We start from the raw sequence: 25,772 nt of genomic DNA on the forward strand, positions 1-25,772 counted from the left end.
CTTGATCCTCTTGGTGAGGTACTTTTGTGGTCTCTCCAGCTGTTGCAAATGCCGGGTGAGGTACATATCAAATGGGACATTGTACTCAATCATGGGTCTGATGAGGGAGGAATATAGGGGTACAATGACATCCGTGGATCTGGATGTGAATCCCTTCATGATGAGGTGTGCAAGGTAGAATGTTTTTCTAACCACTTTGGCAACGTGGGTGTCAAATGAGAGGTCGTTGTCGACTTGGGTCCCTAGGTCTCTGATTACTTTTTCCATACTCAGTGGGTTGCTGTCTATGTGATAATTTGTGGGTACTTTGTTTTTCCCAAAGGGGATGACTATACATTTTTTGGCATTTAGTTTAAGGCCGTGACTCCGGCACCAGTTGTCCGTTTCTGTGAGGCCTTTTTGTAGGATGTGTGTGTCTGCTGGTGTATCGACTATGGCGCCTAGTTTGCAGTCATCTGCGAACTTTGTCAGCCACAGCCCTCCCATGTTTGCTTTAACATCTGAGAAATAAATGCCGAACAAGAGGGATCCCAGGACAGATCCCTGTGGGACACCACTTGTGACTGGCTTTGAGTCTGACATTGCTCCAGCGATTTTAACTTTATGGGTTCTGTCCTTTAGCCAGTTTGCAACCCATCTATCTATTATGCTAACCCCACCCTCTCATATTGCAATCCCACCTTCTCTAAAGCAAAACAAAAATATAAGAATGCATGTTAAGGGATCTACTTGATGGGAACCCTCAAAACTGCCATTAAAGTATCTCCCATTCCGTCACCATAAATGCATCAACAAATAACCTTATGTATGTCACCAAATGTGGTTCTAAAGGGATTTCTGTAGCCACCATCAGTACAAGGACTCACTTAGAAAAGTCTCTTCATTTGAAGGTGATGATATTAACAAACACATGACTGCAGTCATCAATGAACTATGACATTTTGTAAGTGGTAGTGTCCTATGTCTAGTTTTCAAACTACTGAGTACAAAGTACTTATCTTCTCAACAATTTTATGTCCTAAGGAACAAAACTGGGTCTTACATGAATGCCTTACTTGGGATAAACTTAAGTGTACACTTGGTACTTTGTATATTTCTTATCCCTCTTCAGTAACAGGAAGTGAGAATATTCTGAACAGGAGAGCGGTAACGGTGGTGTAAAGGGGTCAGCTACCCCGATTGGAAGATATCAGGGAGCACAATCCTCAGTACGTTCTGATCTGAATACTGGTACAGCTTTCATGTGTGGTTTAATGTAATTTCAGCAATGCGATTTTTTTAAGCAGCTGTAGCATGCCACTTATAACATTTGGAGCTTGGAGCTTGCTAAGATGTAAAGGGAAAGGATTTTTTTGCTCCTCTTGAAGAAGAGGCATGGCTACAGCTCTGTGTAATCCAACATTAGCAAAAAAGATGGATACTTTATCTTGGCTCCTCAGATGTTGGAGAGCAGATGGGGAAAAAAGAAATGGACCTGACCTATTCTTTAACTGGGGAACATTAGGCTGGGGAACAGATTTTTATTTTAGGCCCCTCAACTTAGATGTGAAGGGAATGAGACTGGGTACTGTACAAGATGGTTATGGCTCTGATTATGAACAGTACAGCTCTCTCCCTAAAGGTCCACAGCTGCATTCTGCTGGGTGACTTTAATATCCACAGCTGTCCTAAAATCCAGCTAGTGTTAGGCAACTGTTTCCTGAAGTATTCTTTCCATCAGCTTGTGCAGTCCTCTTCTTGGTTTACTCCAAAACGTACACTACAACTGGAAAAAAAATATGCCTCTTTCCACTGTTCAACCAGTTATGCTCACTGAACCCTTTTATGTCAACATTTTCTTATTCAAATTGACTAAACTTCCAGGTCAACTTATTGTTTTTGCCAGTTTAAACATGACCATCTCCTCTCTCTATTAACCACTCCAACCATTTCTGACTGGAGCCCAGTAGATATTAAATCATACTGTACTTCAGGTCACTTAGTATTTCTAAATACACACATCAAATGGTCTGTGGTCAGATGGCTCACGGTTTTTACCCCAGATTTATTAACTATTCAAACATCATCACAAGGTGTGCATGTGGGCGGCACTGACATCCTCTCAGAGCTCAGGTGCATAGGCCGCTGCCTTGCTTTAACCACACAGTGGAATTCCACCATCTGTAAGAAGACTGTAAACCAGGACATCAAATCGTGGTTAGATAACCTCATACTTGACAAAAGGACAAGCTAAGAAATGGTACTAACCTAATCAAAGAAACAAATGAAAATAATACGAATGACATTAACAGAAACATTTACAGGGATTCAGTCAAATGTAACAACAAAAACTCCTCCATTCTGAGGATCAAACAAGGTATTTTAATGTTATTGTTTCATATGAAATCCAAAGGTGTTTGGAACTTACTCTAAACTACAAAATTAGTGACTGCATACCTACTGCAAAAAATGATATTAGATTATAACATTTAGTCAGCTCATGATAAAGTATATTTGAGACATAAATCAGTAAAAAAGCCTAGTTCTTGGTTAATGTGCTTCCCAGTAATTTGTTTTTTTAAAGAGAAGTATAAGCAGCAGTCTTGCATTTTGGATGTCAAACAAAACTATGGAGTGCATGTAATTGCATGTTTCAGGCTCTGTAAAACACATACCCTGCTGGCAACCACCAGCTGCACCAGTCCAGCTGCAGATCGAAGAATAGCCACTGCCTCCTGATGTGAAAGGCCAACCAGTGACTGCCCATTAATCATCAGCAGCTCATCACCAGACTTCAGTCTTCCGTCCCTAAAACAAGAAATGCAACGGGATCATTCTTTGTTGTGATAATCTGATAAACAGGCAAAAGGATTTTTTTTCACTTGTCTGGGTTTGCAGACCTAAGATTTATCAGTAAAATACAACTCTATGAACTACAACATACTCATATAATAAATATAAAGAAAAAACATGTATTTTCTACTCTATTTATCTTACATAAGCTTGTTTACCCTGCATATGCTCATAACCAACAGTTTTTGCAATACAAAACAAGTCTACACAATGAATTTAAATGGTACTGTTTTTAGCAAGAACTTTAAAAAAAATTATACTAAAAAGGTCAATTATCTTGGTACAAACTTGCAAAAAAAAATTAAATAGCTTAAAGTCCTTGCTTCTCTGCTTTGATTCCTTTCCATCCACACCCCCTTTTTCCCATTTTTGTACAGGGGGTCAGGGTGTCACTTCAACAGTCACAATCATCTAGAGCCAAGGTTTACACAGCCGGGTGGCTAGCCCTGCCACAGAAGTTCTTCCACACTACACACTCACATGCACACCTATGGCCAGTTTAGACTATTCAATCCACCTACTGCATGCCTTTGAAATGTGGGAGGAAACTGGAGCATTGGTGCATTTTAAGTGTTGTTGATGCACTTCAAATTTTCTTGACTCACTGATTAATTAATTAATTAATCAATTATTGTATAATTAAATTTAATAATGAATGTAGTGAAATGTACATAAACTGTACCATTCTTGTGAGTAATTATTCCCTGGAAGGCTTGATGCCGAAGTACTAGGAACACAGTAAAAGTGGATGGTGACCATTTCTCCAGTTGTCTGTGTGTTCTTTTATCTTTGGTGAGTTGGTTTGTGGAGTGGTGTTTTAGGAAACTGGAGCACTCAGAGGAAACCCAGCAAAAGTAGGGAGGACATGCAGACTCTTCACAAAAGACACCTCAGCCAATAATCAAACCAGGGAAGCTCTTACTGTGAGGTGACAACACTACCTGCTGCGACACTGTTTTGATTCTCAGGTGGAGTTTTTTCAGTGCAGAGTCTACATGCCCTTTTGTTTTTTGCTTGAATTTCGCCAGGTTCTCTGGTTTTCTTTCACATTTCAAACATGCAATAGGTGAATTGGTAACTTCTCCAAAAGGGAGTGTGTGTGGGAGTGGGAGTGGGTGTGTGTGTGTGTGTGTGTGTGTGTGTGTGTGTGTGTGTGTGTGTGTGTGTGTGTGTGTGTGTGTGTGTGTGTGTGTGTGTGTACATCCTGCAGTGAATTAGTGTCCCTTTCAGGGTTAGTTCTCTGCCTTATGCCCACTAAGTTCTGTGGCTAACTCTGCCTGTGGCTCCATCAGTGGTCCTGAACAGGACAAACCACATCTCAAAATCTGAAAGATTAAATGAATGAAAGTACAAATGTACCATAAAATCCACAACATAAAAAGATATATCATAATAACAAAACAGACGCAGTTGCGCATGTCTCCACATTTCCTGAGCACTAGAGTAGCTAGTCTTTCCCAAACATCATCCTGGTGCATTATTAACCCGAGAGAACCAGTACGGGCTTAAAAAAGTGAAATTAAAAGGTCACGAGCAATCAGAAACTTTTATAAAACACTGATATGTCCTCAAGGGTAATCTGCATATATCCCATGAGCTTCCACTACAGGAGGTTTGAGGTATCACACAGTGAAGACTTTAGTAAAAACTACAAGAAAGACCCAGCAAAACTAAACTGGTTTGTCTGCGTGTCCTTTTTACTGTTTGGTTTGGAAGCAACTAGAGCAATACACAAATGCAAATGGTTAATCTGACAATTTTGGATGGGAAACACTGTTAACCACTTGGCAATAGTAACTAACTACTATGGGTGTACAAACAGCTGCCACATTGACCCACCTAGGTAGTGTGAAACTGCAGTATTAGTGATGCTAGGCTAGCCACTAGGACAATACATGCTCTATTAATGTAACTAGTAGCTACTTGCAAGAGTAATACTATGAGTAGGAACATGCCTTGTACGTTGCTGGTGTCTCTCTCACCAAGTCTTATGCTCTGCATAACAATCCCGTCATAAGTTAGTGAGGGACCCCCTGTGAAAGTTGAAAATTTCAAAAGTTTGGTCAAAATGTAAAGGCTGAAAGATCTGAGAAGTAAGATTTTGTTCTATCCTTCACCACAGATACTCACTACTATTTCCTCTTTAAGTAATCAAATGAATCCCTGACATGTTCATAAATAGGCATAACTGGCTAACGTCCACTACAGATGTGCTGTTGAGAATTGTCTCTTTAGCATTCTGAGACTGCTCAAACCTATAGCTGTGTTGTGCTGTAAATGTTAAATCTGTTTTTTTATCACAAGGAAAACATAGGGGACAAAGACTTGAATTTAGAGGTTTGACATGTGGGAACCTCTACATTGATTCCAGGCATTTGTGGCATTTCCGTCATTTCTTTAGAGCAGCTATACAATTACTGTATTCATTCAGCGCTTAGATGCTACATTTTATTACTTTAAGCAGTAGCATATTTGCTGCTGTGTGTGTAAGCAATGCCCTGTATTTAGCATTAGTCTTGCTTTAATTACTAAATTTAATGGTATAACATGATTTTCTTGCCATTTTATGAGTACTAGGCACCAAGTCTCATCTTCAGCTTAACCACTGTACAAAACCGACGGCTTAATGGTCAATCTTCCTCTTTCAGTAAATGAAATATATGTGATAAATTCTGACATTGTGCTAACATATCTGCAATTCACCAAGTGCACCCCTCAAATGACATGGACTTTAGAAATGACTCTGCTGCTTTACAAAATACCTTCCAACGGCCTTTACTAAAAGGTGAGGAGGTGTTAGTTTAAATATTTTATACATATCACTACACAAGCATGGCACATATATGACACAGCATCACCAGCTGCTGCTAAAGAAAACACATTCCTTTTTAAGTACAGGCATATATAAATGTCAGTGAATAAAGACAAGTCTATACTTTAATTATCCCCTTTTTTAACCACTGCAGGACACAAAGTCGTATTTTAGTTTATATAGCATCTGTCTCTGTTCTTTTTCGTATTCCAACACCGTGCATAATTTATGGAACATGCTATGTACTGATAAATCCAGAGTGACACATTTAACTACCTTCAGAATAAGTATACTTTACAGTATATAGACACACACACACACACACACACACACACACACACACACACACACACACACACACACACACACACACACACACACACACACACATGCACACAGAGTATACAGGGGTGTGTACTTGTACTGTATTGGTAGGTAACACTCCGATGATAAGTGGCAAAGACAGGAATCAAAAACACAAACTGTGCTCCTCCATTTCAAGATTCTACACATCTTGTGTTAGCACTGTATATGATTTAAATATCCATTTTATTATAGGAATGACAACACACAGCATATATTGTACTATAGATATTACTTGCTTCTGTTAATCTGTGCAGATTATCTGCTTCTGTTGTTAATCTGTGCAGATTATCTGCTTCTGTTGTTCATCTGTGCAGTGACAGCAAATTAATATGCTAAAAGCAAGCTTGCTATAGTACTGTGTTCCATAGTTTTCTTTATTTTAAAATGCTAATTCATATCAAATTATGCATAACTCTGTGTCTTCCATAAAAGGACACCTTTACAGTGCTAAGTGATCCTAGCAAGCTAGATAACCAGAAAGAAAACTCAGGAGTGTTTTAATCTCTTACTCAAAGTTTTACTCTCTTTTGTTGTATCAGTCCTGAAAGACGCAAGATAAGGGACTACCAATCAGAAACGTGAGACCCGGTTTTCTGTGCCTTAACACTTCAAATAATAAACTGCTACTGAAACAAAAATGGATTAAATGTTAAAGCTTGCTGCTACATCTCTTAATTACTTTTTGCAGGGAGGCCTTGCTTCTCCCTGCACCATTTGAAGTGGGGGCTATGAATCCCACATCCCTGCTACTTATATATACTAACTCTGAGATTAATGCCCACAGAGCAGAAGAAATACTCTAAGATGATGTGGACTTACTTGGATTTTAAATGCAAAGCCTTAAGATCACAAAAACTGATAGGCCAAAGAACAGCCATAAGGATGATAAAGTAGACTATTGAGGATAAGAAAGAAATTATGTATTGTTGCTATTATGCAAAAAAAAAAAAAAAAAAAAACAGAATTTCCAGACACAAGCTATACAAAAAGATTCAGACAGAAATTAGAGGAAAGAAAAATACTTCCACAAGAAAAACTGTCAGGAGCTTCAAATAAAAATTTGTGTTCACTAATACAACAGAATTGTGAAAAACGTTATATAGACCAAGAAATTTTGATCTGTTTGCATAAAGAAGCATCTGAGGAAGTGCAAGAATATAAACAACAAAACCTAGAGATTTTTGAAAAGTATAAAAAAGAAATATGGACATGAGAAAGAGAGATTTGATATGGTGTAATATTTATGCAAACTCGAAAGCCAAATTGATCAATACAAAAAAGACAGCCCCAAAGATATTCTAAGAGAAATACAGGCAAAGGCATGCAGATATAGAAAATTTCATAATAAAAAAAAATCATAAACGGGGAATGTAGAAAAGATTACTAAAGTAGATGCTAAAACAATAGAAGTTGAAGTTATGGAATGCCTGTGAAGTGAAGGATTTTGTGTAGAATGTTTAACACAGGCTATATCACAGCATGATGGAACGAGTCCCCAAAACAAGGAGAAACAGGAAGATCAGGAGACATCTGAAGAAGAAATATGTCGATGGGAAAGAAAAAGAGATTTAATATGGTGTAATATTTATGCAAAGGAGCAAGCAAAATTAATCAATACAAAAAGAGCAGCACCACAGATATTTGGAGAGAAATACAGGCAAAGGAATTCAGATATGGAAAAATTTACAATACAAAAAATAAGAAGACAAAGAGGAAAAGTAGAAAAGAAGATTAGCAATGGAGAAGTAAAAGAAACAGAAATTGAGGTTATGGAGTACCTGCAAAGTGAAGCATTCAGTGCAGAAAGTCCATCTCAGAAAGCACCACAGCAGGATAAAGCAATGGACATCCAAATTAAGGAGAAACTAGTGGAATGGGAAGCAACTGGTCATTTGCCATATGAAGATATTCTGGAGCCTTCCACAGGAAACCAGTATAAATGTTCACTTGAAATTGGACAGCAAGGGAAGGAATAAGAAACTGTGGCAACTCTGACACTGTCAATGTTGAGGAGTGATAGGCCAGTGGGTTCCCATATGACAAAGCAACAGATGACACAGGATGAAATTGAAGAGAATGTGCCACAGGAAGATGCTATAGAACTTTCTATAGAATACCCTCAGGAAATGGAGAACAAAACATGTGCCCCCAGTTTAGAAGAAAATAAGCTAAGAGAAGAGTTGCTTGATTTACTAGAGATAGACAGACATATTAAGATCATTGAAAGAAATAGACTGTAGAAGGTCAATAAAACCCCAAAAGTCAGACGTTTGATATAACAAATGAACACAGTAATTAGGACTGACCAAAGAGATCCATGTGATATATCAGAAGTAAACAGGATATATTACTGTGCAGCCAAATTAATAACAGATACAATTCTACCACAAGAACATAGGGTAGTGAGGGAAAGGAAGGGGAGAAATTGAATACCATCACGGAAGTATTTCATTTTGGAGAAGTGTTTATGAAGATCCTGTGGAACATAATAAAAATCTTAAATGGATAGAGGAAGTCAAAGAAAGAATAAGACGTTTTAAGACACAGGATATGAAATGGGATTAAGTAGTAGCCAGAGAGATTGATACAAAGAAAAGCCTCTAATTGGAAAACTGCAGGCCCCGATGCAGTACCTAACTTCTTGTTAAAAGTACTAACATATTTGCATTAAGATTTAGCCATGAGTAAGAACTATTTATATGCGCACCCCGAACTGACGCCAACCTGGCTAACAGGAAAAACAATGCTCCTACTTAAGAGTGAACTTCCAAGCTACCCTAAAAATTATAGACCAATAACTTGCCTTCCAATGATGTATAAACTATACACTGGAATTGATGATGACAGAATTTATAGACATTTAGAAGAAAACTCAATTATGGCAATAGAACAAAAGGTCAATAAAAGAAAGTCATCTTGAACAAAGGAACATTTGTTGTTAAATAAAGTCATAGTAAAGAATTGTAAAAAGGAGAAGAATCTAAGTATGGTACGGATTGACTAAAAAGCATTTGACAGTATCCCACATTCGTGGATAAAAGAGTGCCTAAAAATGTACAAGATACACCCTACACTGATAAACCACATCACAGCTACCATGAAACAGTGGCAAATCACTTAGCAGTTAAGCCATGATAAAGGACAAATCATTATTCCAGGGGTATAAAATCCAAAGGTGGATATTCCAGGGTGACTGTTGGCCACCATTGCTCTTTTGCCTTGCCCTTAACCCATTAAGTTGTCTGCTTAACAGATGAGGTCATGGCTATAATTTGGCTCGCAGAAAGCAACAAAGTGTAAAGATTTCTTATTGTCTCTTTGTCGATTATTTAAAACTCTATAGCTTATCAGATGAGGAACTGAAAGCACATCTGCAAGTTGTCAAAACTTTTCCAGGTGATATAAGAATTTTATTTGGTCTTGATAAGTGTGTAAAAGCAATCTTTAAAGCAGGAAAGTTGCAGCACTATGAAAACATCAGTTTGGGATAAGAATGTGATATAAAAGAACTCGAGCAAAAGGGAGTGTATAAATATTTGAGAATTGATGAAGGATCAACAACAACACATGCACAAATGCAAATAAATCTTAGTAAGGAATATTTTACTAGACTTAAATTAATCCTGAAAACAGTGTTGATGTCTAGGAACAAAATTCAAGCAATAAACCAATTTGCTCTTTCTGTCCTAATTTACAGTTTTGGATTAACTGTTCCCAAAAGGTGTTGGATAGATTAGACAGGAAAACAAGAAGGATGCTTCATATGCATCAAATGATTTATAAAAATCAGTGCATACCAAGATTATATAGTCCCCATTTCGAAGGAGGTATGGGCCTCCTTGAAAATGATTACATGTACAGATCTGCAATCCTGGGACTGCATACATATCTGCTGACCTCACAAGACCCAAACATAGTGAAAGTTTTGAAACATGAGGAGAATAAATCTAAGATGACTGCTTAGTCTAGCAGAAGCCTATGCATCAAGTGGGAATGGAAATCAAACCAGTAGTAGAAAAAAGGCAGGAAACAACTGAATGAGCCAAAAAAACAAAAAAGGAATATAAGGTGAACGATCAGATGAGAAGGCAAGAGATGTGGAAAATGCATAAATATAGTTACAAGTATAGAAAACTCCTCGAAGAAGGGCATGTTGATCAGGATTGAATACAGGAATGGCTAAGGAGAGGTAAATTCAAACCAAAAGATGAAAGGTTAATATTGGTGGCCCAACATAGTGGGTTATGTACATGCTGGTTCACAAAGTCCATTGAACATGGGGGAGAAATAAAATATATACACAAGCAACGGAACAAACCAGGCAGAATCTAGGCAAGAAGCAAAAGCACAAAAGTCAGTAATGTTGTATAAAAGCACAAAAGTCAGTAATGCTGCATAAAATCATTCAAAGATGAATGATTTTATACAGAATTACTGGCTTTTGCTTCTTGCCTGGATTCTGCCTGGTTCGTTCCATTGCTTGTGTACATATTTTATTTTTGCCAGTTATTCTTTAGCAATGGAAGATTTACCTCTTGGGCTGCTGGTTATAGTTATTACACTACTTTTTATTCTATGGGGGAGAAATAGACAAATGTAGGTTTTGTAAAACAGAATTGGAAACAGTTGCACACCTTATTGCTGGTTGTGGTGTACTAATGGCAGAAGGACTGTATACTGAAAGGCATTATAATCTGGCAAGACTGTTGCACTGGGGATTGTGCAAACAGTATAATAATGAAGTAGCTGAAAAACACTGGAAACGAGTCACAAAGTATCATAGAAAATGATGAAGTCTACATCACATGGGATGACTCATTACCAATAGTTCAAGAGATAGATGCAAGAAAACCAGATATAGTAGTCCATAAAAAGAAGACAAAAGTAGCACTGATCTTGTTACACCCAGTGAGTACAGTGGAGTAAAGAGAGACACAAAGTCATAAAATATCAGGATTTGCCGGCAGAAACAAGAACAATGTGGAAGAAATATACTCAGACATTTCCAATGGTAGTAGGAGCAACGGGTCTTATAAAAAAGAATCTATAGTTGTATTTAGATATGTTACCAATATCTGCAACTCTGTACAAATTGCAGGAGGAGTCATTACTGGGCACATTGCAGGTGCTGTAAAGAGCACTTCTAGCTGACATCAAAGATTGACGCAACACTAATTTCATGAAATTTAATCATACTTTGACTTAGGAATGGGGTATTAGAAACCTAAAATATTTGGAGAAATTTAAAAAAGTATTATATTAATGTAGCAGCAGGAAGTATTCTAAGAACTCAGCCAACATGGGAGTGCAGAAAGGAAATTCTGCCAGTAGGGATGACTGCAACTAGGGGTACAGAAAATAGGCAAGATTGAGCTGGAATTTACTGAGGAAAACTGGCAAAGGAACCAAGTTACTGAAGCAAGTAATTAGAGAATAAAATGTAATAGAATGGGAAGAGACCAATAAAACATTTGGACTACAAGCTAAAGATTGCCTTCCCTATCAAGGAATATAGGCAAACAGGAAGGAATAGGTGGGATTTGAAGTGGAAGACTACCTCTGGCAGAGTTTTTAGTAGAATCTAGAATGGAAGCTGCTGCTAAAAAGGGATAATTAGTACGGCATATAAAATATTGCATGATAACTATAGGAAACAATCGGAGGATGTTAGAAAAGATTGGGAAGAGAGATTGGATTAGCAATTCACAAAGAAACGAGGGGAGGATATATGTATGTCTCACAAAATATGAAACAAAGTTTAGAAGACTTAGGATTTTTGAATGGAAGTTTTGCATAAGTATTTTTATACCCCAGGCAGATTCCAACAAATTTTTACTTGGATAGATGTTGGAGGTGTGAAGGGGAAGAAACGGGTAAATGAAAACATGTTTTTTGGGAGTGTAATGAGTTGGTAGACTTTAAAAATTCCTTGCAGACTACTCTATCAGAAATACATGGGTAGGTAAATTAGTGTAATTAAGTAAATTATTTTTTGAGTAGTGATACAGAATCTGAATTACTTGGGCATAACAAGGTCTTGCTGACCTTACTTCTGGTGTCTGCCAGAAAAGCAATTACTGAAAAATAAAACTCAAAGTCTATACCAACTGTATTAAAAGTAGGGAATATAATAAGATAAAACAAAACTGGAAGTGGGATCTTTAGAAAAGGGCACAAACAATTACACATTTGTAAACTGAGAAAGTCTATTGGGCCAAGATAAGACGTTTTCAATGGAGGCCCAGGGAGAAAAGCTCCAAAATACAGTATAATCAATTTACAATAAAGTTCCAAAGTACAGAATTTTCAAATTTTACAATAGTAAAAAGTAACAATACAAGTCAAGTAATACACAATATATGAAGACATGTAAATGAAACATATATGTACAACAGATATATAGAATAATGTTTATAGGAGGAATGAGGTTTCAGTGAAGGCAGAAACTAAATGAAGTATGTAATGTTCAATTGACAATGACTGTATAGAAAATTATATGTGATGTAAAATTGTGCAACTGAAAATATATCAATATGGTTTGCTTTCATTTACATAAATATATGATTGTCTATATCATAAGTGCTAATTCACTTAAGATGTTTTTGTTTAAGCAAACAAAGGATACAATATATTAGGAATTTATGTATTCCTGCATATGCACTCGTGTAGTTATTCTATCTTAAAGACTGCAATTTCTTCTTTCAGAATTTGACCTGGCAGTCTGAACAAGGGCATTAAAATGGACACTATACAATGAGATGCATAATATCAGTGTTACAGAGGGATTGGGATACATTTCCTTTAAACATGACTAACAAGTATGTGGGGTTTTGCATTTAATGCCACTAAAGCACCAGTTTCCAGATTTTACCTTTAAAGCATTTACTGATTTTACTACTATGGTACTGTGTAGGTCTGCAACATGGTGTATACAGATAAAAAAGATGAAAATGAAACTTTAACTGGTTTCAACACACACACATACACACACACAGTTACACCGGCTGTGCTTGATGCAGAAGTACTCATTGGTGAGATTCATAATTCAATGACATTTAATGTATACTGCATTAATAATGTATACTGCATTAAATCTAGAGTGCAAGAAGCAGGCAGCATGACAACATCATGGAAATCAAAGATATGCTGAATTCACCACGCATGGTCAGCTATGTCATTACAGACTAAATATAGCCATGATATGCCACTGATATGCAAGAAAGCAAGGATACGTGCCTGTACATGATAGCTCGTGTTGTACCAAGTAGCAGGGCATAACACATGTATGCCATTACCACTCAGTATTACTACCAGCATGTACAGCCCTGAGCAAAACACTGAAAAGCCATTTCATAACAATCCCATGACAAATAATGTCTGAACAAGTTCCCCTAGGAATGGTACAGTGAAATGTAGGGACAATGTAAGTTGTTTACAACTCTGTACTGCAAGTGTCACATAGAGATCCATATATGTATGCATTTTGTATACATTCCTACACATAAATATGCACACTGTCCACAAATATACCATCATAGTGCAATCATCAGTACTACTGCCAGCTGTCAGTTACTGCCCATGCTTTGTAAGGTTCTACAAACATAACATCCTCATGCAATCATCAGTACTACTGAATGCTGTCAGTTGTTGTTCATGTATTGCAACATTGTGCAAACATAACATCCCAGTGCAATCACCAGTAGTACTGCAAGCTATCAGTTACTGTCCATGCATTGCAATGTTGTACAAACAAAACAACCTAATGCAGTCAGTACTACTCCCAGTGGTCAGTTACAGTCCATGCATTGCAATGTTGTACCAATATAACACCACACTGCAATCATCAGTACTAATGCCAACTGCCAGTTACTGTCCATGTAGTGCAATCATGTCCAAAGATAACAGTCCCTTGCAATCAGTGCTACTACCAGCTGCCAGTTACCATCATGCTTTGCAAGGTTCTACAAATGTGACATCCCAGTGCAATCATCAGTACTACTACAAGCCATCAGTTACTGTCCATGTATTGCAATCATGTCCAAAGATAACATTCCCTTGCAATCGGGACTACTACCAGCTGTCAGCTACTGTAAATGCATTGCAACACTGTACAGACATAACATTTCAGTGCAATCATCAGTAATACTGCCAGCCATCAGTTAATGTCCATGTATTGCAACCCTATACAAACATAACATGTCCATGCAATCATTACTACTGGCATCCATCAGTTAATGTCCATACATGGCAATGTTGTACAAACATAACATCCCTGTGCAATCAATACTACTATCAGCCATCAGTTACTATCCATGTAATGCAACCTTGTACAACCATAAAGTGCCCATGTAATCATCACTACCGGCAGCCATCAGTTACTGCCCATGCATTGCAACACTGTAGAAACATAACATCCCAGGACAATCATCAGTACTGGCAGCCATCAGTTACTGTCCACACATGTAGCACTGTGCACACATAACATCCTTGCACTTGGGCTGCTCCATGTTCAAATTCAAATCACCATAGGTAAAATCCAGTACCACTTCCTTGGAAGCTATAGGTCCCACTCTATGAACCAGGAAACCCATACCATGTATTTAAACTTATTAGAAATGCTAACCATACAACCCAATGCCATATTCATGGGTGACTTTAACTACCCTGCTATTAAATGGGAAGCCTATATGACATCAAACATACATGCACAGAGATTCCTGGATTTTGTAAACACAAACTCCCTGGACAAGACAGTCAATACACCAACCAGGGGTGCAACCATACTGCATCTGGTCCTCACTAATATGGCAGAGTGCTGCACACCCCCTACTGTAATGCCTTCCCTGGTAAGGTCAAACCACAAAATGGTCTCCTTTGAAGTAAAAATAAAACCAGGACCCCCAGCTCAACTGGGAATATTCAGGGATTATTCTAAGGCTAACCTCCTGCTATTAAGTGAGAACCTGGCAAAATTTCAAGCCCCTATAAACCCTAAGAACAATTCTGCCTATGCAGAACTGTTCACAGAAACCCTGTACAAGCAAGTTAATAGCTGCATAGAGGCAGCTGTATCCAGCAGGAAGTAATACAGAGCAAACTCAAAAAAAAAAAAAAACATGCCACCCTAGTGGAATCACAAAATCAATCAGATGTACAACAGGAGGAAGAAAAGCATGGCAGAAATTATGAGGTGCAGTACCCAGAAGGATAAAGGTACTCTCATCAAACTAAAACAACTCAGAAGACAAATTCAAGCAAAGCCAAATTTGAGGTAGGTTTGGCCTCCCAGGCCAAGGACAACCACAAAGCATTCTTTAGCTATGTCCACAACCTCAAAGGCAATACACAATTGTCTGCAGAGCTCATTGTAAATGGAGCCACCTATACTGAGCCAGAAGATATAGCAAATGTCCTGGCTGATAACTTCAGCTCAAACTTTACTCCTCTTTCCCCCTAAACCTTCCCTCAGGAAATATCATCCAATATAACTCCCCCTACTATCACTAGGGAACAGGTCCTTAATGCTCTCTATAAGACCAAGAACACTGCATCAATGGGCCCAGACAATTTCCCAGGATCCCTTCTAAATAGCATGAAACATGACCCAACAGGGCCTCTGGAATTACTATTTAACTATAGCCTCCAAACAGGCTTTGTGCCTCATGAATGGAAAAAGGCAACAGTTAACCCTCTGCACAAAGGTAGGCAATCTACAGACCCTAAAAAGTACAGACCCATAAGTCTCGCTTGTCTTATATGTAAAGCCATGGAAAGAATTATTATGGAGATGATCAACAGAGACTTAGTAAACCTCTAGACACTGGACCCAACCCAGTTTGGTTTTGTCAAGGGCAGATCATGCCTACTCAACCTGGTGGACTTCTTTGAGAAGGTCACCAAAGCAATGGATGTGGGCAAAATCGTTCACACTGCCTACCTTGACCTGGCCAAGGTAACTGACAATACCCAACTCGGGGTCCCACTCCCAAACTCAAGAGGCTAGGTACAAACCCGTATGTCTCCCAGGCTCATGCTTACACTTATCAAGGGTATCAGAACTTGTCAGAGATTTGGGATGCTTGGCTAGACTTAAAATGTCCTTGCGGTCGTTAGCCTAGTAAACACCTATGAACCTATGAATCCCTGTGCAACCATCAGTACTACTCCCAGCCATCAGTTACTGTCAACACATTATAACACTGTACAAAAACAAATCCCAGTGCAATCATCAATACTACTTCCAGCTGTCAGTTACTATACATGCATTGCAACAGCGTACAAACATATCACCCAGTGCAATCATCAATACTACTTCCAGCTGTCAGTTACAATACATGCATTGCAACATCATACATACATATCATCTCAGTGCAATCAATACTACTTCCAGCTGTCAGTTACTATACATGCATTACAACATTGTACAAACATATCATCCCAGTGCAATCATTAGTACTGCTGCCAGCCAGCAGTTACTATCCGTGCATTGCAACATTGTACAAACATAACAATCATGTGTAATATTCAGCAGTGCTGCCTGCTGTCAGGTACTGTACATGCACTGCAACATTACGTATGGTGTGACACAGGTCTCCATCCACTTGTTGCTCTAAAGAGCCAATAGCACTTCATAGCATGTCTACACAGGCATCATGCATAAAAATTACTGTTGCAATGAGGTGCAGATATGCATGGCATGGTACAGAACTGAATGGCATAAGTAAGGCTCCATCTCTGACCTTGTATAACGAAATAATCTAAAGTAATTGTCAGTACCCTGGTGATGACTAAAGTCTATGACAGAGAGAGACACCCACTGTATTTTACATACAGCTTAAAACATTAACACGAAGAAGTGTTACATGTAGTAGTTGCATTCTGTAGGTGCTCTTACATTCAGGACTTGATTGGCTTTAAACTAAGCTTTTTGTCACATGTGCACAAAAACAATGGGGTAATGGCAGGTAGAGAGAAATACATGTCCAGTGATTAGTTTTTAAAGTATGCATGCACAGCCAGGACCAGAAAAATGACTTTTATGTTATTAATATGTGCACTACTGTAAAAGGCATCAGTACATTCTGAAGTGTCCAAACGTAGATGCTTTCTAGTTCTGTATGCCAAGGCACAAGCAAATCTGACTTCTCAAGATTTTACTGTGTGTGCGTGTGGGGGGTATGCATGTTAAAGATTAGTGCTCTTTTGCTTATTGTTTATTTTGTCAAAAGGAACACAGTGTGGGCATAAATTGTTTGACTACATGTCTGGTCAAATGCATGGTTGGTTAAGTGGTGCAAATGTCAGAAGTGAAATGACAGATTTGTGGAGGTTAGTGTGATTTAGGGGGTGGGAGTATATGTGTTAGTGGGTTGGGGTTAGATTGTGGGAGTGTATGTGTGAGTGTCTGAGGTTTAGTGTTAAGAGTAAGGACGTTAAATTAAGGGTTAAATGTAGTGTTGTAGTGTGTGTGTTATGCATGCTGTATGCACAAGATGTCTTGTGTAGTGGTAATTTAATGGGAAAGGTTTTCCTACGGTAAGGTGTAGGCTTGGGGTTAGAGAGAGGGGCATGTTAAGGTTATCATATATTAGTAAGATGGAGACTGGACTGGAGAAGACTATTGAAAAGCAAATGAACTAAAGTGTTAACCCACGTCCTGTTCATGTATTTTGGTATTATCACTTTCATAATTGCCTGATTTCATTACAATTTATATTTCTTACATTAAATTAACTCCGTTTCATTTTGCTTTTAATTTAATGCTTACTTTTTTAACATTGCCTTCAATGTGGTTGTGGAAAAAATATTTTCAGCTCTGAATGCTCTCTTTGACATTTGTTTAATTTTACTTTTGCTAATGGTGTCTCACTGTATCAATATTTCTACCCATTGCAAAACACATTGGCAGGTTGCTGTTATCCAATATTTTTCAAAATATCCTTCCAGGGGTCTCCATCTAGAAAGAGGTTTTTGGTGTTTTAAGTGTCCTGAGCCCCCTAACTGCTATATTAAGCTCATTCTTTCTTTTTATATACTCTCCTGACCCCACACAGATGAAGTCTGCTCTTCTTGGCTACCTTGTTTGTCTTTCCCTGGATACTCAGTTATTCCTACTAGGTATCCTAGATGTGATCTTCACTAGGTGGGCCCCTGGTTCCTAAAGGAGTTGACCTTAGTGGTAACCTACTGCCAAGACTGTAGGAGAGGCTAATGTAATGATGTCAGCACCTTTTCCTTGCTACTGCATTAATCTAAGATACTCTCTGAAGCTCTGGACACCACCACAGGTTGCATGCATAAGCATCAGGTTCTGAACACCCTCCCCATGAAACAAGTCCTGCACGTCAGCTACTTAATCTTATCCTTCAGCCAGAGCTACTAGCAGCCTGTCTGTTCCTAAACTCAGCAGCAGATAGCAACAACCTGACTCTGTACCACAGGGCTGGCTGGTACTACTTTAAGTTCTTGATATATGTTTTAAGTCAGTAAATAAAAAAACACTTTCAGACAAAATTAATTTTTCAAGTTTTTGTACCAATTTCCTTTGTATCATCATCCATATTTACTGAGGAATCAAGGTCAGAGAAGGAAAATAATTTACCATCCTCTCACTTCTCTCAGGAAGCACTCTGTCAATATTCGTGTCTATAGAAGAATCATTTAAACTCCTGGTACATATTCTTTCACGGTTCTTTGCATGTTTGTTTCCCTTAATACTCAAGGAAACTCATCCAAAAAATTATAACCTCCACCCAAAAAAGGAGATATATCTTATGACTTAACAAAAATAAAGACAAATTTTGAAATGATGTAGTATGTCCACAGAGTATAAAACATGAAACACTTATTCACATGTAATGCATAATCCTATTGCCTTCGAACAAGCCTTTAAAGGAATCTAAGGCACTAGTCTAACACGAACGAAATAGGATCAATAACTTACATAATTAATCAGTTAGTAAAATTCTTCCAATTCAACTCTTGGATCAGCTCATTAAACTTAAAAGTACCAAACTTCAAAATACACAGGGCTACACTTAATCTTACCTTTGATCTAGCTGCATTTTTTTAAGTTGCAGTCCTTTAACTGAGCAGTGTCTCTGGCATGTTGGACATTAAAATGAATTGCAAAAGGACTTACTTTTTAAAACAGAATTACTCCCTGATTTGCTCCTGTATTTGAATTTTGAATCTTCTTTTTGTCTCGTTTATACAATCTAAACCCAGGAACACCAGCATGTTGGATTTTAAAATGAATTATCTGCTTGACTACAAACATGAGAGCAATAGTTGGAATATAGCCAAACCTTAACAAAACCCCCCCCCCAAAAAGTTCCTCTTATCAGTACTTGCACATTGATAGTAATCAGCTAGAAAATAAAAATGCCATAGTACAACCAACTAGGAGGCTAAAAATAGCGAGGTAAATACTTCAACCATAAATTAAATATTCCCTAGAAACTGTGGCATACCTGGGTACAAAGTAAGAGTCTGAGTGAATTCTTTAAGAGTCTAACCCAAATTTCCTTTTAGTCCTGCCTTACCCTAACAGTTTTATTAGTGTCATAGTAACACAATAGCAACAGGGCATATGTACAAATATAGACAATTTTCTTTTCTTAACATCCAATTAAAATACAATTATATAGCCATTAATTTATATTTTAGAAATACCTTTCCCCATTCTAGTACTCCAATACTATTCCCAGTACAAAGTAATTCACACTGCTGTTTTAAAGCATTTTAAAACACTTCTGCCTAACATACTTCCATAATTTTTCACAGCACATTAATAACCCTTATTTATAATCATCTCAGCTTATTTTATTTTTTATCCTGTCTAAATAAACTAAATCTGGATATCACACAAGATTAAATTAAATATTTTCATTTGCACTCCTTTGTTCAATTTCCTTTAGTCTTTATGACATCTCCTCAACTAGCTTATCTTATCACCTTGTGAATCTTCATCCTACCATCTTCATATGCTCTTAACCACCAAAACAGGCAAGTTTTACTTATAAAATTACCCTAATAAGATATGTGCTGTATGCTTCCCTAGGGCTTACCCAGAATACTCCTCCCTTTAAACATTATTCTTTCCCATAATCTTTATAACTAACAAATTACAAGTGTCCTTTAATATCCTCATCTAGGATTCCCTCAGAACTATATCCTTATACAAGCATGTTAGTTAACAGCCATTTATTTAGTCATGAAATGCTGCCACTCAAGGATCTTTATCATTACGCACATCATTCCCCACACCCTTAAACAATATTCTGCATTTTCTCTAGCTAAAAGACTGTCTGTGGTGAATAAGCTTCATTCCTTGTTCTGCTCCTTATCTTATGCCTGCCACTGGCTCATTAACTTTATATAGACCGATTGTTTTTCTTACCTTGTCATCCAGCTCCTTGGCTCTTCCTGCTCCGTTTGCCTTCCAGGCTCACTCTGCTCCCCTACCCTACCCCCAAATCTCACCCACCCCCAGCACCTCTACACTTATACTTAAGCCACTCCCACCCACACCTAATCATATATCCCATCTCATCCATACTTACTTCACTACTCCTGCAATCCAAATACTGTGCACATACCCCAGCCCCTTTCCCTCCACACCATCAACTCTTAACATAGCTGTCACTATAACTTCTAAGCTTACACTAACCCTCCAAATCTATACACACAAACACAATGGCTACTAAACTAGTCACCTTTCTAACACTAATACTAATTCTCATCTCCTTATCCTGTTTATACTATCTTACTACACCTCTACATACCAACCACACACCACCCTTTCACTCAACTACCTCATCCTCTCAGCAATATACACACTCATCCATCTACATATCCTCTAACCTCTATTCCCTCAACAATATCTTGCTTTTCACCTACAGAATTAGATTCTACCACAAAAACACTTCTCCAATCTTCACCAACACTGCACCAACAGACTGTACTAATTGCAAACAGGACACTAAACAACTTATACACCTCTTCCCCCTCATACACCACTTTATCGCTATACTTATTGCTGGGGACATACACCCAAACCCTGGCCCTTCCCCCTCACAAATCTTTACATCCCCATCTCTTCCTCCCCCACTCTGCAGGCAGATCTCTCCACTTCACAGCATTAAATGCTCAAAGTATATGTAACAAAATCCCCAACCTTCATGCTTGGCTTCTCCACAGTAAACCAGATATACTTTCCATCTCTGAAACCTGGCTTAAACCACACATAAAAGATTCTGAATTGACTCCTCCCAACTACAGCATTAGCAGAAATGGCAGAACACATAAAAAAGGGGGAGGTGCCACTCTCCTCTACTCCTGTTCACTCTCTGTCACCCCTTACTCTAAAGCTATTCCTAAATTTGGAAATGCAGAATTAATTCTAGCCTTTCTACAAGTAAACAAAAATAAAATTCTCTGCATTGCCATCCTCTATATTCCCCCCGGAGACAATGTCCCAATCCTTGAGAACATCCTCTCCTGGCTCTCAACCAACATTAGTAATGAAACTATAATCCTGGTAGATGTTAACATTAACTGGGAAGCAATTCAATCCCCAACCAACTCCCTAAATATAATTCTTTACAACTTCACTCAACTTACTAACTCCACTTCAGACCTTCTAAAGACTTCATTTCTGGTAGCACCTTAGACTGGATTCTAGTCTCCCATCTTCATTACATCTCAAATAGTGGTACTTTTCCAGACTCACTAGGTGACCACCTTCCTACTTTTGCCCCTTATCTTCCCTCCCCACCTTCCTACTTTTGCCCTTCATCTTCCTTCCTCCTTACAACTTTCTCATACCTACATCTCCACCCGATACCTAAAAAACTTTAACCCTAATGCTTTCTCAAATGTACTAAAAAGTACCAACTAGAACCCACTAAAAACTCTACCCTTGGACAATGCTGTCACTTAATTCAATAAAACCTTCTTAAACTTATTAGACTCTTTCGCCCCCTGGAAAACAAAATGCATCAAGAGTAACTCCGTCCCTTGGTTAACAAAGAATACCCTAGCCGCAATGAGACTCTGTGATAAAGCTTGGAAACACTACCACAAAACTAAAACTAGCACTTCCCTTAATGATTACAAAACACTGCGCAACAAAGTAAAAAAACGTATTTACTCTGATCGCAAAGCCTACTTTTCCACCCTCCAAACTCATCACAACAATAACCCCAAAAAATTCTGGGATGAAATCTCCTCTCTTCTCAATCCAGGTAAAAAAGAAAACCCCTGCCCTGACTCAAATGCCACAAACTCAGAGTTAGCTTCTCAATTCAACTCATTCTTTATTGACTCCGTCTCTAAACTAACATCATCCTTCACTAATGCTTCCCCACATCAACCCTCAAATAACTCCACCCCCTCCAATACATCTACCACTCAACCTCCTCCCTTCTCTATGAACCCTATCCCCATCTCTACCAAAAAAACTCTCCTAAAGCTAAAACCTTGCTCTAATGCCCCCAACAAGATACCCTCCTACTTCCTAAAGATAGTCGCAAAAGCCATTGCCTTCTCCATCTGCATCCTAATAAATCGATCAATTTCAGAATGCCATGTTCCTCAACTCTGGAAAAAGGTTTATATTATTCCACTCCATAAAGCTGGTAACAATAATGCAATTTCCAACTTCCACCCTATCGCTATCTTGTTACATATCTCTAAACTTTTCTAAAAATGCATACACTTCCAATTACTACCCTATCTTATAAATCATAATCTTCTTACTCCTACCCAGCATGGATTCTGACCCAGCCATAATACCACTACCGCCCTTCTCTCTTTTCTAGAAATTGTCAACAAAGCCCGTGACTCAGGTCATACTGTATCTACCCTACTTTTAGACCCCTCTAATGCCTTCAACACCATCTCTCATAACCTCCTCCTTACTAAGCTATCTAAACTAAATCTATCTTACTCCTCCATTAACTGGTTCACCAGTTACCTATGAAATAGGTAACAAGCAGTTAAATGGCAAAAATCTATCTCATCATTCCAAGACACCCCCACCGGGGTGCCTCAAGGCTCAATTCTAGGCCCACTTCTATTCAACATTTTCATTAATGACTTTCACCATGCCATCCCTAACGCTAACCTCATCCAGTATGCAGATGACTCAACAATAATCTGTTCAGCAACCTCCATTTCTGCATTAACAAAATTAACCCAAGACGCCTTCTCCTCCACTGAACAATGGATGCTAGATAACCATCTGGCACTAAATACAGCCAAAGCTAAACTAATATTTCACCCCTCAAAAAATAGCACCCTTGATAAAAACTCTTTCTGTATCACCAGCCAAAATAACACTCCTCTTGAAACAGTGTCCACTGCTAAACTCTTAGGAATTCTCATTGATGACCAACTAAAGTTTGATAGCCATCTTAATGCAAATATCAAAAAAACACACAAGAAACTCGGCTTGCTCAATGCCATAACAGTTCCATTTCTCCCTCCACCAGACTTACACTTGCTAACACATACCTTATCCCTTTCTCTCTTCTATGGTGCCTCCATCCTTACCAATCTGCAACCCTCCCTCAGATCAAAACTCTCATCATGTTACTGTAAAATTTCAAAATTTGCTTCTGGTCACAGATCTAATACCCACCACTGTATCTCCCTACGCCAAGTGAACTGGCTTGACCTGCCCGATTATCACACCTATTTTCTAGGGTTACCACCTGTCCCACTTTGCAAGGGACAGTCTCTCTTTGGACAGTTGTGTCCTGCAAAAAAAAAATGTAAAAATGGCAAATGTCCTGAGATTTTAGGGCAAAATTATTTCCTATATTTTATGTAATAGTTGCATAAAACAGTTATTCTGCATCTGAAATACCTAAATGCTATAAGAAACAGAATAAGCAACTAAAATGCTACAATAATAAGCTTTTATGTAGACAAAAAAGTGAAGTTCTGTCATTTGTACTGGCCGTGGCTATGTTTTGGCCTGCAAAATCTGATGTTTGTACCAAAAATGTCCCACTTTGGGCATTTGAAAAGGTGGCAACCCTACTATTTTCAACTCATCCAAGCACACAAACTTATTTTCAGCCCCTCCCTTGCCTCTACCTTCCAAATGCACCTAACAGATGCCTACGTTCTAACTTTCAAAATGTAATCAAACTACATAAACCTGCCCGCCCTCCAGGCAAACATCTTCTTGCCTTCTGTTTAGCACGCCAATGGAATTCTCTCCCACCCCTTCTCCGTACCACAAACAGTCTATCTTTAAAACGTTACTTCACTCACACCTAATCTCACAATGGGAATGCTCTTGCTCCCATCCAACATAATATCCATTACTACCATTCCTCTCTACCTTTTTACAGCCTCCTTAGCCTATATTTTTCTGATGGAATTAGTTATCTTTATACTATTAATTTGATCGCAAAGAGAATGTTGTAGGTACTTTCTCCAGCTAATCACTAGTCAGTTGTATTTTTGTCTCTGCCTTATCATGTATTGTGTATACTGTGTAACTGCTATGTTTATAATTTTGTACTTGATTACTTTGCATTAATGGAGCTTTTCTCCCCAGGACTCCATTGAAAATGGGCTCCTCATGGCCCAAAGGACCATCTTGGTACACAAACTGCAATCAATCAATCAATCAATCAATCAATCAATCAATCAATCAATAAATAAACACTTCATTCTAGACAGTTATGTGCCACTGCTCAACATCAGTCTCTCCTCCTTCCACCCCATCAGCTTCCCAACAGGAGAATGAAGAAGCCTTAAGTGCCTCACTTAACACATTCCATAATGCTACTTAGCATGTTTCCAGTCTGCAAACACAACAGGCACCATAACACAATATTTCCACACATTATGAGTTCTTAAGGAAAAATAATGCTACTATAACCTGTTTTTTCATATGTCTTACTCTTCCCACACTGCCAGTCAGTATTTAGAAATCCAGCATCACACAGGTGTGCATACATATATCAGCATTACCTCTCAATCAACAAAATCATTTGGTTGTTTTACCTTCCTCCATTTCTGGTTATTCTTGTACATTGCAATTTCAGCTAACAGTGTACTTCATTACTGACTGCAACATGTTATTTGCATTTATGTAAACATATCCAGCTTTTGTTTCCATCATAATATTCTACCCCAGAGGAAGGCCTTCAAGTGATTCTTGACAGGATGACCCCTCCACATGCAATGGTTATACACTACAGTTAAAAACAAATAAACTGCTTTTTTAACATAAGAGTTCTTAAACATTAATAGCCTGAAATAGTCTACTAAAAACTATGTGCTGCAATTTTTTTAGCTTATTATGCATAAACAGCATGATTTTAACATAAATTATTAGTAGTGGGTCCCAATACTTGATTTCTAGGTTTTCAGATGTTCAGTATGAATCTACGCTTTGTACTTCAAGTTGCAGCACAATCCAACCCCGATATGTTGCGCTGTCCCCAGTGCTATCTCCAGATTTCCGAAAAGGGATTGTATAAACTCTGTCATTTAAAAGATCTTACTATTTAAACTGCAATAATGTTAGCCCTGAAAAACAAGCATGAGAGGAGAGAAAAAAATCTCACTTTTGTGTCACATTCGACAAATAAAAAAAATGAAAACAAACTATTACAATTAACTGAAGCGTATTATCATCATTTTATTTACTGTCCAGTCATAATTAATGCATCACAGTTTGTAATCTTCCATTTCAACCACTTCATAAGAAATGATCACCTTTTATGACACATTTAAT

General features: G+C 38.1%; 1 protein-coding gene across 3 annotated transcripts in view; it reads right to left on the reverse strand.

Moving 5' to 3' along the window:
• PDZD2 (PDZ domain containing 2) overlaps positions 1-25,772 on the reverse strand; it is a 2,738,687-nt gene that overhangs the window by 797,874 nt on the left and 1,915,041 nt on the right. For all 3 annotated transcript variants that reach the window (XM_044073368.1, XM_044073377.1, XM_044073386.1), the window contains one exon: positions 2,655-2,787. In XM_044073368.1, the coding sequence (XP_043929303.1) occupies positions 2,655-2,787 (133 nt within the window). The remainder of the gene's footprint in view (positions 1-2,654; positions 2,788-25,772) is intronic.

This window comes from Protopterus annectens, chromosome 1.part1 (assembly GCF_019279795.1).
Source record: "Protopterus annectens isolate FY-2018-M chromosome 1.part1, PAN1.0, whole genome shotgun sequence".
NCBI lineage: Eukaryota > Metazoa > Chordata > Ceratodontiformes > Protopteridae > Protopterus > Protopterus annectens.